The 20,270-nt window shown below is 35.2% G+C and overlaps 1 protein-coding gene across 1 annotated transcript; it reads right to left on the bottom strand.

Annotated features, from left to right (window-relative positions):
* Window positions 1-451: 451 nt before the first annotated feature.
* LOC145030255 (uncharacterized) lies at window positions 452-1,827 on the bottom strand. The gene is made up of 4 exons (XM_078978651.1): window positions 1,636-1,827; window positions 1,310-1,559; window positions 1,193-1,233; window positions 452-1,090 (listed from the first exon to the last, which is right to left on the bottom strand). Exons 1-4 carry the CDS (start codon window positions 1,825-1,827, stop codon window positions 452-454), a joined length of 1,122 nt encoding a protein of 373 aa, XP_078834777.1.
* Window positions 1,828-20,270: the final 18,443 nt, after the last annotated feature.

The raw sequence follows: 20,270 nt of genomic DNA, 5'->3' as shown, positions 1-20,270 counted from the left end.
TCTCATTTTCCAAATCTTCATTTTCTTCATCATCAAAGTCAATGGCAAGAAATTTGGACAACTGTTGATTTTTGTCTTGCTTTGACAAAAATGAATTTTATGGAATTGCTTATGTTGTTTGTAAGGTTCTTTGTAGTTTTTGTAAGGTGAAAGAAAGGTTAATGTGAATAATTGACTGTAATGGTTATAATAAACAATAATAACCAAAAACCATAATAACCAAGGCTGCAATTACATAATAGACTACAAGCATATAGTGCAATTACATTATCCCAAAATATGCAACCATATATATATATATATATATATATATATATATATGTTCTAATACTTATCATACTAATGAAAACCAAAATAACCATAAGTCATAAGTTTTTTAACATCAAAACACTTCCAAAAGTAGCAAATAACATCTGCCAAAACAAACACAACCTTGATCTTCAACTTCCACCTAACTTCTACCGCCTTGACCTTTGCATGTCCTTGAGTTGTGACCTTTGTTTTTGCATTTTGCACATGTTACACTGACATATTTCCTTGTTAATTTTTGAACTCCATCAGGACCCACTTTACAGCCTTCTTCCTGACTTACACCATGAGTACCAGTCTGACTTTGACTCCCTCTTTGACTCTGACTCAATTTTTCATCCTCACTTTTCTTCCTCTTCTTTGTAGGCCTACCTGGTTGCTTATGATGTGTTGGAGGGATAAGTGTTGTGGGACACAAACTTTTAGGCCACATTATTCTTCCTTTTATGGGCTCTACCTTATAGGAATATGCATTCTTCCATGTATCCAACCAGTATACCTTATTGACCCACCTGTAAATGTCACCAACATCCTCCGAGTTCTTGGTCATTTCATAAAGGGTTGCAATGGCATGTTTACATGGGATGCCTATTAGCTCCCACTTCCTGCAAGTACATGTGTTGTTCCTAACATCTACAACATGTTGGTCTTGCCATGCCCCAGTGACTTGGTATTTCTCACCCCCATTCCACCTAGCAATGTAATGTGATGCATGAGACTTGTTTACATCCAATATGGTTGTTGCAGTGGGTGTTAAAGGCCCTTTTGCCTTGTCCATCACCTTCATAACATTACAAATTCTCTTCATCAGGTATTGTCTAATATACTCCAAACAACCTATGATAGGCTTATCTATTCCCTCTATTATCTTGCTGTTAAATACCTCACAAAGGTTGTTTAACATTATATCAGAGATTGCTCTGCCTGTTAAAAAAATTAACATATTCTTTTAAGTACAAGTACACATTTAACATATAGTAATTTATGGTAATTTATGTACCTGTAAAATGGCTTCTTGCCCAGTGTTTTGGAGGAATCTTTCTAAGCCATTCACATGCCTCCTTGTCATAGTTGCTAAATTCTTTCATGCAATGCTCAAATTCAGGTACAGTGGTTGCAGTTGCACATCTCCATAAATGATCCTTGTACTCTTTTAATTTCCATTTCACTCTCATGTTCTGATGTATGTGCATGAGACAATACCTGTGCTCAGCACATGGGGATAGTTGGGCTATTGCTGGTATTAAACCCTAGAACAATAACAAAAATTAAGTATTTAGTTTATATAATAATAAGTAATTAATAATACAAGTTAGAAAGAGATACCTTTTGTCGATTTGTGATAAAAGTAAAGTTAGAGTTTGAACCAAGATCCAAGTCTTCTCCTAAACTCTGCAAGAACCATACCCAACTACTTTTGTTCTCTGTCTCAACAATGGCATAAGCAAGGGGGTAAATACCATTGTTAGAGTCCAACCCAACTGTTGTTAGAACCTGCCTAGGAAATGGTCCTTTCATATGCGCACCATCGAAACCCAAAAGATCCCTTAGGCCAGCCTTAAAACCTTTTTTTCAGGGGACCTAAGCAAATGTAGATTCTTTTAAACCTCCTCGTTGGGTTTGATGGGTTTTGTTCACTGTAAACATCAATCTAGACAGTTGTGTCAACATTGGTTGCTTGCAATTCAAGGACATAGTCCCTCAATATCTCATATTGTTTCGTATAGTCACCCTCCACGATCTTAGTAGCAATAGCCTTGGCCCTGAATACTTTGTCAATAGAAATACCTACCTCAAAGTCCTTTTGAAGTTGTTCCTGCAATGCTCGAAGTGGAATCCCTGGATTCATGTCGATTTGGTCCATGATTCGCTTGGATATAAAAGTAGCAGTGCAAGCTCTAATCTTCCTACTTTGAAGGCAAGTATGGTTGTCATTTAATGTCCTTACAAACCAGGGAGATTCTGTGTTTGACCTAGAAGCATGAAGGAACCAACTACAGTTTACTTTTTCTGAATTTACCTTTTTGCCCTTGGTTTTATTTTTGGGATTAAGGCCAACCACCCCACTTGCATTGATGACAGGGACTACACCTCTACACAATGCCCGAAGTCTAAGCTTGTCATTCTTTTTATAATATAAATTCCTCCTAGTTTCTAGTGCGTGCATGTCAATTTTTTCTTTCAATTCTTTCTTTGATTTAAACTTTTGCCCAACATAAAAACTGGCCTTATGGACATTGCCAAGACTGCATCTTTTCTCCTTAGCCAGATTTTTAAGAACACATCTTCTTTTCGTTTCATCTTCTGACCCTTCATCTAAAGAATCCCATCTATCATTGTCAATGACTTCTATGTCCTCATGTTCATCATTTGTCCCAGCCCCGTTATGAAACCCATCCATTTGAACACAACCATAATCCTTATCAAGATTGAGGTTAAAGTCAGTCATATCCACCTCCACTTCTGATACATTGTTTTCATCATCAACAAGTTCATCATATTGTTCTTCTGATTGTTGCCTAAGATCATCACTGTCAGCAGACTTTTCATGTTCAGACTGATGGTCTTCAACATTCTCATCTTCTGGTGGTTGATAATGTTCTCCATCAAAAGGATCAAAGTGATCATGAGAAAAGTTCTCATAATGAAATTCATCATAATCAAAGTTATCATGGTCACCACCTTGATCTTGTACCACATCATCCATGTTAGCATGCTCAACCTCTTGATCTTGAACCACATCATTCATGTTAGCATGCTCACCAGCTTGATCTTGTACCACATCATCTAATTTAGGATTCTCACCACCTTGATCTTGTACAACATCATCCAATTTAGCATGATCACCACCTTGATCTTCTACCACATCATCCAATTCAACTAAACAAAGCTTTTTGGCACAAGAACTTTGACCAACTATTGAGTTCACCCTTCCATTTCTTCTATACTGTGGTGAAACTTGTGTAGGGACTTTGTCAAAGAGTATCAAGGACATATACCATGCCAACTGTGTTTGATCATTAGCTTCATCTATCATAGGGGTTTTATCCTTTGCTGGTACTTGAGGTACATTTGCTTCTTTTGGAAGATCACCATCACAGAGCTCCTTAATAATAACTTTTTGCTTTCCTTTTGGAGACATAAAATAGGTCAGCAAATTAGTTTTTCCATGTTCTGTATACACTTCAGTGACCTTGTTATCTCCAATATACTGAGCCAAATTCAAGACATCATTATCATTCCCTAAAGCTTTGAGGCCAAAATCCAAGTCTTCATGAGGAATCCTAAAATGGTAATATATTACTGGGGGTACAAAGTAACCTAGCTCTAGCATCATTGCGTCTAGTTCATGAACTGAGAACTCATCAATGTCTACTAAATCAATATATCACACTTCACCTTTAACATATTTCGTGTTTGGAAGCTTCGTAAAATTTCCACCATGGTGTAGCTTTATGATGAACATTGTTGGTACATGCTCTACAAGATACAAAAAACATTAAGTAAGAAATTATCAGATGTTTGTATTTTTGGCTCTGTTCTTCAGATCATCAAGAAACCTAACACAATTTCGTAAACAGAGGATAAGTGAAACTAACCATATTCATTTGTGATGTCATACGTCTCGCCTTTTGGCCTAATCGCCCACATTACGAACACCATTTACAGTTGAAAAGCAAAAACAAGTAAACACCTTGGACCAAATCTTGATTAGGGTTTTTGCGTTCAAAACGAATGACGAAGAAGATGGAAGTGGAAGAGATAACTAAATATTTTGTGATTTTGTGTGTAATATGGTGCTAAGACTGTAACAAGCGGGTTTATTTCAGGAATTGTAAAAATGGTCCCTCAAGTAAAAAGACATTTATGCCCTCGTGTGCAATGCACATGAGGGGTTTAACAGCCACAAACAAACGACTGTTAACCCCAGGGACTTGTTCCACAAACAAACCTTTCAATAAGGACCAGAAATCCAATTTTTAAAAGGTTTGGACCATATCCACAAAAAATGTCAAACCACAGGGACCATTTTTGCATTTTTGTCAAAAAAAAATATTTACATAATAAGTGCGGGTCGCAGGTCGGTTGCTAAGACCTTTGCTAGCACAAGCCAACATCACCCTCTGTCTCACTAAAGGGCTATTGCTAAGTGCTTAACTAGAGGATAGAGGATAGAGAAAATGATAAGAATGAGTTTTGATTAGCTGTTGGTATTTTATTTTTTTACTTTTTTTATTTTTTTCAAAATAAAATCTATTTAAAACTACACACCACCGCTTCCTATATATTTCAATGTAAACATGCTAAGCTTACATGACAATTAAAAAAAACTTATGTGTCAATAAAAAAACCTATATGACAATGTGTTACGAGGGCTACCACTCCCTCCCGCCTTAGACTATGAGGCAGGCCCGGTCCTGATATTTTGGAGATCTTGTGCAAAAACTAAAGTGAGCCCCCATAAAAAATTTCTTGTAAATATTATTAACTACATTTGTTACCACTAATTCAAAACATAAAGTTGCTAAAAAATATCTCATAAATTCACTGCTACAAAATAATGTCTTCACTCGTTGGTAATCAAATAAAACTGTAAAACTATTATAAACAACTTTAAAAAAAAACAACAACAATGCATTACTGTTTTCTAAACATCGACCTTATAGCATTTTTAGAAGAAAATTCATCTACGAGACTTTCATAATCAATATTCTCAAGAAACTTTTTCTCAGTCGAAATCAATGTCAAAGCGTTTAATCTCTCTTGAGACATGGTCGAACGCAAATAAGATTTTTAAAACTTTAGTTTTGAAAAGATTCTTTCCGTTGATGTAACTGTAATAGGAACAATCAATAATATTTTGTATGCTAGATAAGAAAGTGGATAAGTGTTCATCATTTTTAAGAAATTTAGTATTTTGTTAGCTGTATTGTGTTCAACCGGTAAATGTTTTTGTAACGACTCTAGTTTGTTGAATAAATCATCAACATCAATGTCTGAGATATGACCATTTTGCAGCATCTTCTCCAAAATTTTGCAACATGAATTTAACTCGCTAGTATTCATTGACTTCAACTTTTCTGCTGTGAATAAGAAACAAAAAATGTCTTCATATTGTTTGTATTGTTCAACCTTCGCTCCAATGAACCAATAGTTTGATTAACTATGTACACAAAATATTGAATCCTAAATGACTTTTGAAGTGAAAGTTCATGTACCAGCTCTAATGACCCAACGACATTTTCATCAAAAGTTTTTTTAACAACTATTCTTTTATTATTTTTCTCAACAAACATTGGATCAATTTCCAAATCAAAAGCTATAGCTCTCGCACAATCCAAATCCTTTTCAAACCAATACATAAAAAATAAACGAACAACATTTTCATTATTCATTAACTTTATGGAGCATTAAACACGGAGAGATGACAGAAAGCAAAGCACATCAATCAAGCGATAAGGATAGTTGAAAAATTAAAAGTGATGATATACTAACATTAATTTGCAGTAAGTAATCAAAGAGATATTCACAACAACAAAAGCCAAAAGACGAGAGATGAGTAACACAATTACTAGGTTTTGTAGGGTCTGATTTTTTCTTACTTTTTGGTGAGTTTATAAAAGTATAAAAACGTTGTCAAAGTTTTATAAAGAAAACAAATTTGCATTTTTTTTAGATATAGATATTTTCCTTAAATTGATGATAAATTTTAAATTTATAATTAGATTTTGATTTTTGTTGATTTTTTTTTTCATAATTAAACTGCATCTAAAATTGGAACCAAATGTTACTAGGCTAATTATATTTATTGATAAAACATAAAAATATATTTTACAAAAATACCAATACTATAACTATAAATTATCCCAAAAATTGGAGCCCCACTAAGATCGAAGGCCTGGTGCGACCGCACCACTGGCACCACCAGGGCCGCCACTGCTATGAGGAGTGGAGTTGCTATGGGGCTCGCTAGGAGAAGGAACACCGCCCCTAGCTCCGCTAGGGGACTCACTAAGCCAGGGTTGCTACGGACGTAGCGAGAGAAGAGTGAAGGAAAGGGCTTGTTGTGATTGGTTGTGGCTATTTGTTTTTTTTTTTTTTCAAAATAAAACCTATTAAACTCCTTACATTACCACTTCCTACATTTTTCAACATATACATGTTATGCTTGTGTGTCAATAAAAAAAAACTATGTAACAAGGTACTAAGAGTGCTAACACTCTCTCCAATCTTAGGCTCATTAATTGTCGTCAGTATTTTATGTGGGCAACATTGTCCTGCAATAGCCACAAACACTGGCGGCAATGTTGAGCTGCCAGGTTATGCATGTGAAAATGTTAAATGCAAATATGGTTTTTGTCTTTTTCTACCTATTCTTTTTTTTTTTCTATACTATCAATATCATCACCTCCTGGCCGCAATGTTTATAAATATAGCTTTGAAGTCTAGGTAAAACGCATTGTTCAACCAAAGTAGTTTGAAACATAATTGGTAAAAATATTTATCTGTTAGTAGCATTTGAAACATAATTGTAGCAATTTCACATAAAATAATTATTTCAGCCTTAATTATATAATTATTGCTAATTTTATTGTATATGATCAATTACACACCAAACAACATCCAATGGTCTTTCGATTCTATAAAACCTAGAATAAAACAACTATGTAAGACTAACTTTAGAAAACAAAACAACAAATAAAAGCACAAACACATCAATTTGGACTCATTGCTACAAAAAGTTCATGGTTCTTGTTGCATTTTTCATGCTACAACAAGTTCCTATTGAATCCCCAAAGATCGCCGGATACCCCTAAAAGGGAATTATATATTAAATAAGAGTTCTGAAGATATTGCATATATCAAAGTTGTTCATGAATACTACTGAGCACCTTATTGGCAAGAAAGGTCTTTCTACATAAGGCTTCAAAGATGGAGACGGTAGGCTGCAGATCGTTGGAGAGGGATATAATGATCGACACATGTAACATCCATAAAAATCGTGCCAAATTTAAACTTTTTCAAAACATTTCAAAACCATTAATCATTACAAAACGTGTTTTCAAAATAGTAAAATATCAGAGTATCCCATAAACAAAGTCATAAACATGAGAAAACTATACGATCACGTCTTTGCCTTCCCACAATCATTTGAGGTATCTGAAACAAAAACTAAATATGTAAGCCCAAAGCTTAGTGAGTTCCCCCAGTATACCGATACACTGCAAATAACACATATACAAATAACAGCATGTACTAGGTCCACAACTTTATAGATTGGATTACCCCTGGCCCACAGTGTGAGTTTGGATTGCCTTTCGGGCCCACAACTCACATCTGGATTGCCTCCGATATCACACCCCAAACCAATGATGGCGAAAACGTCTGGGGGTAGAGGACTTCATATACAGGATCATAACAACGTGTATAATAATGATCATAGCAAACACAACCAACATAATTATAATTAAAAAAGTTACACCATAGTATAAGTTTACATGTTTCTAAATCAATTACATTATGTTGACAAAAATGAAATGTTTGACGCCTTAGCGTCCCATCCTCAAAAGTAGCTGATTACCTATTTTACTGATTTTCTGAGAATACAAGTAATTTTAAAAAAAATGTCAACAATTAAGTTGGTGAGTTAATAAGCTTTTGAATGAAATGTTGAAATCATTTCTTTGTAAAAGTAATGTTTGTTCCAGTAAAATTCAATATTTTCCTTTTAAAATGTATTGTAGTCTTAAATGCCAAGACTAATATGTACTAGTATTTTCCATATAAATTGTAAATTATGCAAGTTTAAATCGACATAAACTCGTTTAATTGGAAGGAGATCTCGTAAATATTATGTTTTGCTAATACCCCATATGAGTTATTATAACCATGCTATGACTTAGTCGGCCTTGTATACGACGTTCTTCAGACGTTGGAATGTTAATGACATTTGTCACCCTAGACCTATCGATCTAGCTGTTACATGCAACTAAGGTGTGAGTTTGTCAAACCTAATATAGATCTATACACAACTATCATGCTCTCCCTACAAGAGACTCTGGTTACAATTACATGACTTTTGTTGCACTAATTTGGAAGTAACGTGAAGCGAATGTCTCACAAATTTATTCATTAACAGATTTACGTAAAGTGAACTGAAAATCCCTTTTTGTAGAAGTGTACTCTTTCGTGGTGTGCTGTAATGAAACATAAACTATGACTTGTTATAGTTTATCCTAATTGTTTGTAATGTATATGAAACATAAACTATACCTATTATAGTTTATCAAAATGTTTGTAACATATAGAAACCTTTTCTGTGTAAGTAGAATGTATAGCAAAAACATAACTATGTTTATTATGCCTCGTCTTGCATTAATTGTAATAATAAAGGACTCTTACAATTCAGTGAACATTTCTATGTTAAATAATCATATCAAAACAGAAAACACATGCAAAGTATGAAGTCATCAAAGATAAACACTTTGCTCAACATGTTACAAAGTGTTATGAAAGTTGTAAAATGTAAATTCGTTTTTACCATTTTTGCACCGATTTAGAAAAATCACAGAAAAATCAAACGAAGTTGAAAATTGAATCCTTAAACTCTGAGAGTTTATAAAATGTGTCTAGTTTGTTCATAAATTTTATTATGATTTTTAGAAGTCTCTAACTAGAATGAAAATGTTCATATTCACATATTGGTCCGAATTCGTAGCTACAATGTAGACAGTTTTGTAAAAATCACCATAAATTGTAGAAAAATTGTATGAAAATGTGAAAGTAGTCATTTTAAAGGTATAAACCTGAAATATCTGCATATTAAACAGTTTTGAAATATTTTTAAGTTTAATTCGGTCAAAACAGTCCGTGAATGGAACTCAACTTTTGTGTGGAAAGTTGATGTTTGCGTTTTGTTAAGTTCTTGGTGATTTTAAATCGTATTCTCCCCCTTAAACCTAGAGAAAGCAAGAAAATATGGGGGTATGAACTCACCTTGAATGATTTTAGTAGATGGATGATGATGAAAGGGAGTTTCCAAGTCAAGAAAACTTGGGAGATGCTTGAAGATTCGAATATTCTATGAACAAATATGATGTTATTTGTGTAAGGAATCCATTATCTGAGTGAAAGAATGTAAGATAATCAAGTGTAGGATGAAGTTACTTACCAAAATTGGAGGAGATTGCTCAAGAATAGCCTTCAATTTCGAGTTTAGAGAGAGAAAGTGAGAGAGAGAAATGAGTTTGCTTCTTGGTGAAAGTGGGAGGAATGTGGGAGGAGAAGTAAGGGTTTTCGGCCCTTACTCATGATCATATGCTGGAAAAAGAGAGTGAAAGATCAAATAGTTGACTAGGTAGGGATGAATAGTGACTGAGTATGGTCATGGAGTGGGTGTGGAGTATTGCTTGTGTCATAACTTTAAGGTAAATTCAACACTCTACCTTAATATCTTATCCACTAGATATTATTCCCAAACAAAGATTTACCTTAAAATGTGTCTAAATTATGGATATATATATATATATATATATATATATATAGGGTCTTATATGTCAAAATATGAGTTTGGATGAAAATCTCACGTCAAAATCATGAAAAATGGGCTTAAAATGAGAAAGTGGTCAAAAACCGGGAAAAACTGCGAAATTTACGAAAAATCCGAGTTCAGGACCGAAGTTCGGTCCTTGGATGTTTAGAAACGAAGGGAGTGTTCGGTTGCTGATGAGAACCGAGAGGAGGTTCGGCCGGACAGTTTCGCAGGCGAAGCGCCAGAGGGACCCGAAAGTGAAAGTAGCGAGGCGAAGGCGAAGGGAAGGTTCGATCCGAAGGGACATTCTGTCCTCTGAGGTTCAGTTGCGGTCCCTACAATTTCGGTCCTGGTGGTTTCAGTTCTGGTAGTTTCGGTTCTTCCAGGCTTCGTTCCATGCGAGTTTGGTTCTTTAGGAGTTTCAGTCCATGCGAGGGGGATTTCAGTCCAGGAGCTTCTTAGGGGTTTCGGTTCCAAGAGGTTTTGGTCCTATAGAGCTGTTTTACCAATAAACTTCCCGTTTCATGAGGTTTTTGACTAAGTTAAGGGTCAGGATTCCCCAAATGATTATAAAAAGTTGAGGGAGGTTATGAGAGAGATTTGGGAGAGATTTGAGATAAAGAGAGATAGAGTGAGAGAGACTTTGTTTGTGACCTTTGCGAGTGTTTAGCTTCAAAATGCAAGGTTTGTAAACCCCATTAAGCCTCGTTATGAGTGTTATATGTCCTCGAGGGGTATGTAACAATGTTTTTATTGAGTAGTTCCATCACTTATCCTGATTAGGGTTTAGAATGTAACATCCCGATTTCGGGGGTGCAAACTTCAGGGTTTAAAGTGAAAATGTGAATGATCAACTTGGCGAGTCCATGGGTAGACTCGGCGAGTAGGGTCGCGATTATGTTCGCGTGTCTAGTGGCCAACTCGGTGAGTCGGTGGCTGGACTTGGCGAGTTGGTGTTGTGTGGAGAAAACCCTAATCCCAGGGATTTAGCCCTATATAAAGAACATAATACCCTCTTCCTAGCCTCTTTGCTCTCCCTTGAAGTCCAGAAACCCTAATATTCGTTGTGAGAGAATTAGAGAACATTTGGATCTTGAAGGAGTGTTTGTTGAAGAGATCTTTGAAGATTAAGAGGCTTGGAGCAAGGGGCTTTTCAAGGTTTTGACTTATTCTTCTGTTGGAGCCTTCTTTTGAGGTAATGATTCGTTCCTTGAGCTGTTATCCATCTAGATCTATCATTTGTGGGATTTTTGGGTGTATATCTAGTGCTATCTTGAGTTTGGAGGTTAGATATGAGGTTGCTACCTCAAATCTAGAATAGTGATGATCCAAAAGAGCATAAAGTCCCTGTTCAAGAGCTATTGATGAAGTCTTTTAGCCCCAAACCTTATCCCAAGAGTGTATTATGCTTAGATCTCCTTGGATTCACGTAAAGATTGCCACTTTACGTGATGGATGGCTTGTATAAGAGTAGATCTATGGATTGGAGACCCTGCATGGCTTGGAAAGCCTCCGTATGGGTTAAGAGCTAGTGGTACTCGGCGAGTCACATGGGTGTACTCGGCGAGTTGCATGAAGATAGGAGGAAACTCGGCGAGTTGTTTGAAGATAGCCTTGGACTCGGCGAATCTGTTCTTGGACTCAGCGAGTCTGGTCTTGAGGTCCTAACCTTTTCTGGTTAAGCTGAGAATCGGTGAGTCAAGGGATGACTCAGTGAGTTGAGTACGGTTTGACTCAGAGTTGTGGGACTCGGCGAGTCTTGGGGAGACTCGGCGAGTTGATTCATGTTATAGGAGTTTCAGAGCATGGGGACTCGACGAGTCAGCGGGTTGACTCGGTGAGTAGAGTTAGTCAGGAGGGTTGGCTTTGACTGAGGACTTTGACTTCGACCAAAATTTGACCAGTTGACTTCCAGGGGTATTTTGGTTGTTATTAGTATTTATTAGTTTTGGTGATTCAGTGGTGGAGTTCGTGGCGGTGGTCGGAGCAGCGTGATCTTGTTCTTCAGTCGGCAGTAGCAGGTGAGTCTTCTCACTATACTTTACATAGAGTGGTAATAGAGTTATGTGACAGAGTTATTGTATGTTATATATGCTATGTGTGGCACTACATTATTTCTATGTGATTTATGTTGTGTGTATATCAGAGTTAGGACAGGAAGGTCCATAGAGCTAGGACCAGAGGATCTACAGAGTTAGGTTTAGAGTTATGTGCTAGTGTAATTGTATGCTATTTATTTTATGAGATTTATTGTGATATGTGATATGCATGATTCTGAATTATCAGAGTTAGGACCTTTGGGTCCATAAAGTTAGGACCAGAGGGTCCACAGAGAGTTAGGACTGGAGGGTCCCACAGAGACACACAGACCAGAGGGTCAACAGAGTTATAACCTTGATTGGCTAATATGTGTTAGAGTGGTATCTTGGGGAACTCACTAAGCTTCGTGCTTACAGTGTTTTGTGTTATGTGTTTCAGGTTTCTCAGGTTCACGGGACGACACCGGCTCGATTGTACACAACCGGGGAAGCTCTTGTTTGAGGATCCTGGTGTATTAATTGATTGAACAAAAGTGTTATGTATTGTAAATTAAACAAATGGGATTTTTATGAGCATAACATCATATGGCCCATAAGTCAAGTAATGGGCCAAATCCCAACATATGGCCTAATTTTCCAAATTGGGCCCAGACCTCTACATGGTCTTTCCTTAGGCCCATCCATTAATTCTAGTCCAAACTATTGGTATACCTGATGGGTTATGAGCATAACATCATTCATATGGTGTACATGCAACCCTAATTTCTTTGATCTAGGTTTTTTTATAATGAACAAACAACATTGAATACCAAAGCAATAGACCCTATGAACTAGCATATAATTTGAAATTGACATATGATTAAGGTTAGAAACATTACCTTGATTGTTATGTAGCAATAACTATCACATTCCTTCTTGATCTTGACTTTTGAAAGCCGAGTGCCTTAAATGTTGCACCTCTAATGGAGTCACAAACACCACTAGCAACAAGGAACGACAAATGAGAAAGCAGAGGCTTCAAAAATGTCCAAGGGATCTCTTAGAAGGTTTAGAGATGTTTTTCGGAGCCTTTAGGATTCCTTTTATAGTTGAGGTTCTAGGGTTATCAACTTGGAAACCCTAATTTCCTTGCTTAGGTCCTAAGCAACATATAGACCCTTATTGGACAAGCCATGGACGAAATCCTTATGGACTCTCATAGAGATTTCGTCCACCTTAAACCAATATGGTCCATGAGCCCGAACTATAAATATTACTGATTTACATAATCAATCCCTATCAATTTAATCAGTCTCTTTTAATCACCAAATTAATTCCAAATTATTTTTTGATCAATACTAATTAAATAATATGATTTCTCAATTAATATATTATTCTTATAATATATTAATAAATCTTAATTATCCTCTTTCTCCATAATCCATCATATCAATTGCTATGGTGAAGGCAACCCAAAATGACCATGCTCGTAAACGGGTCAAGTACATACCAAAATAGTTATGGGCTTAGACACCTAATCTAATAGTCTCCCACTTGGATAGGTCTAATAACTATTTTGCAAGTATGACTTCAAAATCTGATTAGCAATCGTAGCTTTCAAAAGTCGTTTTCGAACTCTAATCTTATCAGCAATGCGTCCTTTAGATAAGGGATCATATATTCCTCCATTCTCGATAGCGTATAGACATGAGACATGGATTATAATCATTCTATCTGTCTATGTGTTGTTTTCCGATTTCCGATTTAATACGACTAACAGCAGACTACAATTGAACACATCAACTTAGTCCAAGCTTGGCCAAACGCTTTGGGGTGTCATCACTAAATCATCAAGGGGCCCATAGATATCGCTTTTATCCCACATTGGGTAAAATGAACGGATAAACTTTGACTCAAATGCTTGTTTGTACTTACTTATCAAATCACACACAACAATATGTTTTATAACACCAAATTATGGGTGCGTTTACATATTATCAATGTGCAACCGACTTGCAAACTACAAATCACATGTCTCCGTTTCAAGAATATAAGATATTATCGTCTCACTAATCACTCGTGATAAAATCCATGAAGTGATTCAACAGAGCATGGGTTTAATCCAATACTCAAATCTTATTTTAGGAGCACTCATGAACATTGCAACAAACTTTTGTTATGTCTAAAATGCTTCAGACAATCTACAGTCAGATTCATGACAGTCTAGTCTCAATACCTACTTCCAAAGTATGATCGACTGTGGATGCTTGAATAATCTTATTATTCGGGAAGTCAAAACACGCGAAGTGAAACACAAGAGTAATCAAATCCAATATGGCCTCAAACTTGTGAGTATAAAAAAACACCTTTTGTTTAGTTACCATATTGATTACACATTATTCATTGTATAATGTTTCGAGTAATCAACTTAATACTTGAATTGAAAAACAATAGTCATCCCATGCTTCAAGCATGCGCATTATGTTTACCTATGATCCTTACTTTGTGAAATAAATCAATTGAATACATTTCCAATGACACTTATTTCACAATTCCTAAATTCCTATCGTAAGTGTAAGAATACCAAATTCTTGTCACTATCATAATGTGTTAGATTCTAACATTTTATGCAATGATCATTTTGTAATGTCATAGCACTAAAGTCACAAAGACCTTGTTAATGAAATTACAAATTGCTCTATTGGATATTGCTACAAGACAACTCCATATACATGAAGTCTCACATTCAAAGTACATTCCTTTGAACATACTTATTGCATAAAAATTTCTAATCTACACATAGATCCTTAATATCCAAATCCCATTATGGAAAGATTTCCATTTTTTCCATATGATAACACATTCTAAATAGAATCCTATTTACTCGTAATAATGTCGATATGGTCCATCCATTACCATACTTCCAACTGCCCACAAGTGACCAATCCTTAGCAAACCTTAGATCGTCCTTGACAGTTGTTTAATTATTTTAGTCATATCCGATTCTGATCCTTTTTTCCCTCTTAATGTCCTATGCATTTTCAAAATCAAAACTATCGAATATTACAACATATGTAATTGATCCTATACTGAAGCATATGGGATACGATACATAATGCCTTACATAAAGACATGATACTTTACCAGTCTCTTGCTATAATATTAACATATATATATATATATATATATATATATATATATATATATATATATATATATATATATATATAATTCTCTTATGTTGAACCTTTTCAACATAACATTCATATATGTCCATGACTAAGTTTGATTAAAATTTCTTGATCTAAGCTTTTAGACTTGAAATGAAGTATAAGTTCCTCTCCCTTAAATATAGTAAAACAACTTCTCAACCTCTGCAACTTGGCGAATTGAAACTTTTGTTTTTTATATAATTAATATTGCTAACTCGCAATACATAATAATCATGCTCCCACTAACATGATAATTGTTTCATTACCAACATAACACTTATGCTCCCACTAGATTTGACATGTATTAAGAAATTAGTTGGACTTCTAGAAATCAATACTTATTGACTTTCATTACCAAATATTATATTTCTAATACGAGATGCTTTGATAAGACTTTAACTAAGCTTCTTGAACTCATACACATTTCCTTAGATGACTCATATGTGTGTCTGAACTAATTCAGAACTTAAAACAATAAGTCCCAAATGTTCAGACTAATTTCCAAATCTCACAATTCAAACTATGAAGAGGGAAGCCGTAATCATAATCGAATTTGAGAATGCAATTTACACAATTGCTATCTCCTTAAAATCTTCCTAGTGAAAGTGTTTCCTCACAATCATTTTCATGAAGCCGAGAGAAACCTTATGACACTTAGATTTTACGGTGTATGTGTTCATATCCATGTGAATTTGTCAAAACCATAATAGCAACACAAAGTTTGTAACAAATCCAAACTATATGAGCTGAACTTGTTCAATCTTTATTTTTGCAGCATGGCAGCACAAGGTCCTTCCATGTCTTCCAAGTAGTTAATCAGCTCACTCATACAAATCAATAAACTTTCAATGATTAAGGTGCTTTGCCTTCATGCATTCAAATAAGAACTCTTAGGACTCACATGCATAGTCAACCAAACTGAAATGGCACAGAAACAAGAATATGTCAACACGATAGGTTACAAACCTCAAGTGTGTGCTAGTGTGAAACAATATGTTTATTCTTGATTATCTCTTGAAACTTTTCAAGATCATTTAGAATCCCAATAACCTATTGACATATAATATTCTCTTGTCAAGAAAAATTCATTGACAAACAAATATTCAAGAGTTCGTGTGGGTTATTATCAAGACAAACACTTCACACAATTGGTCTTAGTTGGTCTTTGTCTTATCCAAGACATCACAACTTACCAATTTCAAATGTACAAAAGTAAGAACCTTTTCTACTCCACATTTGGTGAGTGTTATAAACCTTCTTAAGATGATTTCACTCAAATCACAATCTTGGAGTACGACTCTAAAACTTGATTTTGGAACGAAGTATGATTCACCTTTTGATTTAACCATTCAAAAATTTCTGATTTCCCTTCTTAGCCATACTAGTGCACTGAGGTGTTCTTAGAGGATCAGTTCAATCATAAGTTAATCATAAAACACGATACTTAAGTACTCTCCCTTCTTTTCAGATTGGAGAAACTTTTATCTTTCTGCCTAGTTGATTCTTCTTATTCGTTCTGCTATACATTGAAACCTTTTCAACGATTCAGAATTACACTTAATCTTGTAAGCATAACCATATTACTAAACTTTTTAGTAAATCATCACGAAAAGTCTTATCGTTCTTTGTGATGCACTTGACTAGTGCAAAACAATGTGTACTAGATCCCATATTCCTTCACTTGACTCAAATCCATATGTGAACAAGGAATTAGTCTCAATTTCCCAAAGATGAAGGTTCTCATTCATCATACGATGCAAGTCGCATGATTCCAAGTTTCTGTCCAATTGAAAATTGGGTGATGAGAATCTTTCCTTATTTGTAAATTTATGACACTACCACAAATATCATAATTAAGAATCACATCCATTTCAGTATTGCTAAAAATAGAAACATACAAACATCAATTTTCACAAATGTCATTGCAAGAATATAAATAAGACAAAACCAAAATTTATAAAAATGCGGAAAAACTTGTCCTTACTATCGCAATTACAAATGAAAAGTATGTAAATATTCCTAAGCAATCTATCCTAACTCTTCTAGGTAGCAGCTCAAAAATCCGATCTTCGAACCATGCGATCGAAATCCATTTCTTCGTGATCAGACTCAACTCACTCTTCCTTTTAAGCTTCCTTTCCTTTCTTCGATCCTACAAAACATCAAAATGTAATATTACCACATCATGTATTAAGAATCTACAAATAGGAACTTAATAGAGTTAGATAGTGGATTTACCTGAAGCAGAGTCATACATCTTGACTCTCCCATCCTTGCGATCTTTCAGGTACATATGGCAGCTTTGCATCCAATGACCATTCTCTTGGCAGTAGAAACAAACGGACTCTTTTGGAACAACATATGGGACAACTCAGATTTGGCCTTTCTCTTTAGCATCCGGTCAAACGGTTTGACCTTGATTGATCCCTTTCCATTGGGAAGAGAAGACTTTTCTGGACTTCCAATGTTGCCATTGTTAATGTCCATGGAAGTTTTGGAGGTTGATCTTCCCAACAAATTTGCTTGACCAGTACGCCAAATCATTGCTGATTCAGCAACAATAAGCAAATATGTAAGATCAATGAGGGTCACGTCATGGTCCATCATATAATACTCTCTAATGAACTCACTATATGATTCGGTAAGTGATTGAAGAACCAAGTCAATAGCTAACTTCCTTGAGACAATGACACCCAACATTCCCAACTTGTCAATGTGTGACTTTATCTCCAAGACGTGTGCACACAAAAACTTTCCATTTTCGTTTTTACTTGCCAATAGGACTTGAGTGACCTTGAACTTTTCAAGTCTCCGAACACGTGGGCCAGGGAGAACTATTGGAGGAGGTGGAGGAAGTGAAGCATGATTTCCATTTCCACGATCCAATCGTGGAACATCACCTTCAAGTGGAAAGCCTTTTCCAAAAGGATACGGGAAGACCATAGTCATTTGACATCTACAAAACTGGAGAAAATTCAAGTTAGTTGATAATAATCCTTGATATAACACCCGAATGAATTATCAAGGCTAGGATCCAACACAATATTCTACAATTAGGAAGATGAATGTCGTAATCCAATTGCAAAATATTTGAAGGTATGTAAATGACGATTTATCAATTTCCACCATGAAAAACGAAAAGAAAATTAGGTTTTAAATGTTTTGAAACTCCTAGATCTTTTGACCTTCATTGAACTTTTCAATGGCATGTTTAATCTCGATTATGCCCTTTAAGTTTGTGACTGGGATGCTGAGGATCACAAACAAGGTGTGGGTAACAATTAGAATTAGAATGGTACTCTTGATGTCGATCGCCACCCAATCAATGTGTCGGTTAACCACACACGCTCCATTGATCAATGATAATCTTACGAGAAACCCATTGTCATCCTTCATTGGTCCCATATTAGTGATTCGGTTAACCACACACGTTTCACTAACGATCAACAAGGTGCAATGTGCAATTTCATGGATTAGCACCAATTCCATATTTTTCCTAAAGTAACCAATATTTGGGAATTTGTAGAAATGTTTAGTTACTTCGTGTTTCATTATACTTATAATGGAAAGTTGTGTCTTACCCTACCCATTCGGCTAACGACCCTCCACTAGTCAAAAGTGCGGTGGGTAAGAGTGGATACCCAACGTCGTTCATTTTACAGGTCACCTCCTTAAACACCCCTTATAGACCAGCTTCGTGAATGAGGCCTACTAAGGGTAAGACTGACTCTTTACTCATACATATATAATATTAGACTTTTAATTTTATATTGTATAATGGTGTATTTTACACTTTTAAAATACTAGGTGGTTTAATCTATTAATAAATTAAACTTTTAATTTGATTAATCTTAAACCATATTATTATGGATTCATTACTTTTCTCTTTTAATTAAACACTTAATTAATTTAATAAAACCATAAGGGTGTAATTGAAACTTTTCAAAACACTAGGGTTCTAGAATTTAATATTTCAAAATTAATTCCTTTTAATTAAATTTTAAATTCCAAAACTTGAGGACAAATTTTAAAACTTTTCAAAATATTAGGGTTTGACTATTTAAATTTCAAAAACTAAAACATTTAAGTTTAAATCTAAACTATAAAACCTAGAGGGTGTAAATTGAAACTTTTCAAACTTACTAGGTCAAATATTTGACTCATAATAATCTTATATTATCCATATTTAACCAAATCCATTAATTTTGAAAAAGATAACCATTCCAAACATAAAAAATTGATTTTAAGCAATAAAAACGAGTTTTGGTAATTATCCTCATCAAAAACTACTCAAAAAATCAAAAATCTCGGCAACAGCAGCTTGGACTCGTCGAGTCCACTGTGGAACTCGTCGAGTTCATGCAACTCGTCGAGTCCACTGATGGACTCGCTGAGTCGGCTTCACAGACAACAAAAATTCAACTTTTTGATCCTTTGGCAGTTCACTTTTGTATTTATTCAATTAGAAAAACGACCTAGACTAACTGATGGGTTATGAGCGTAACATCATTCCTATGGTGTACATGCAACCCAAATTGCTTTGATCTAGGTTTTTTTATAATGAACATACAACATTGAATACCAAAACAATAGACCCTATGAACTAGCATATAGTTCGAAATTGACATATGACTAAGGTTAGAAACATTACCTTGATTGTTATGTAGCAATAACAATCACAATCCTTCTTGATCTTGACTTCTGAAAGCCTATTGCCTCTAATGTTGCACCTCTAATGGAGTCACAAACACCACTAGCAACAAGGAAGAACAAATGAGAAAGTTGACTTCTGAAAGCCTATTGCCTCAAATGTTGCACCTCTAATGGAGTCACAAACACCACTAGCAACAAAGAAGAACAAATGAGAGAGGAAAGGCTTCAAAAACATCCAAGGATTCTCTTAGAAGGGTTAGATATGTTTTAGGAGCATTTAGGGATCCTTTTATAGTTGAGGCTTCTAGGGTTATCAACTTGGAAACCCTAATTTCCTTACTTAGGCCCTAAGCAACATATGGACCCCTTATTGGACATGCCATGGACGAAATCTTTATGGACTCTCATAGAGATTTCATCCACCCTAAACCAATATGGTCCATGAGCCCAAAGTATAAATATTACTGATTTACATAATCAGTCTCTATCAATTTAATCAGTTTCTTTTAATCACCAAATTAATTTTAAATTAATTTATGATCAATA

This window comes from Lactuca saligna, chromosome 2 (genome assembly GCF_052625555.1).
Source record: "Lactuca saligna cultivar CGN05327 chromosome 2, ASM5262555v1, whole genome shotgun sequence".
NCBI classification, from domain to species: Eukaryota; Viridiplantae; Streptophyta; class Magnoliopsida; order Asterales; family Asteraceae; genus Lactuca; species Lactuca saligna.
The sequence above is the reverse complement of the archived record's forward strand: the minus strand, read 5'-3'. Positions and strand labels throughout refer to the sequence as shown.

Bases quoted from the DNA above. Each gene is read 5' to 3' on its own strand.
- LOC145030255 (XM_078978651.1), bottom strand. From the start codon at position 1,827: ATGAAAGGACCATTTCCTAGGCAGGTTCTAACAACAGTTGGGTTGGAC. The intron at 1,560-1,635 runs GTATCTCTTTCT...TTATTGTTCTAG, and splicing joins TTATCACAAATCGACAAAAG to GGTTTAATACCAGCAATAGC. The intron at 1,234-1,309 runs GTACATAAATTA...TTTTTTTAACAG, and splicing joins GGCAAGAAGCCATTTTACAG to GCAGAGCAATCTCTGATATA.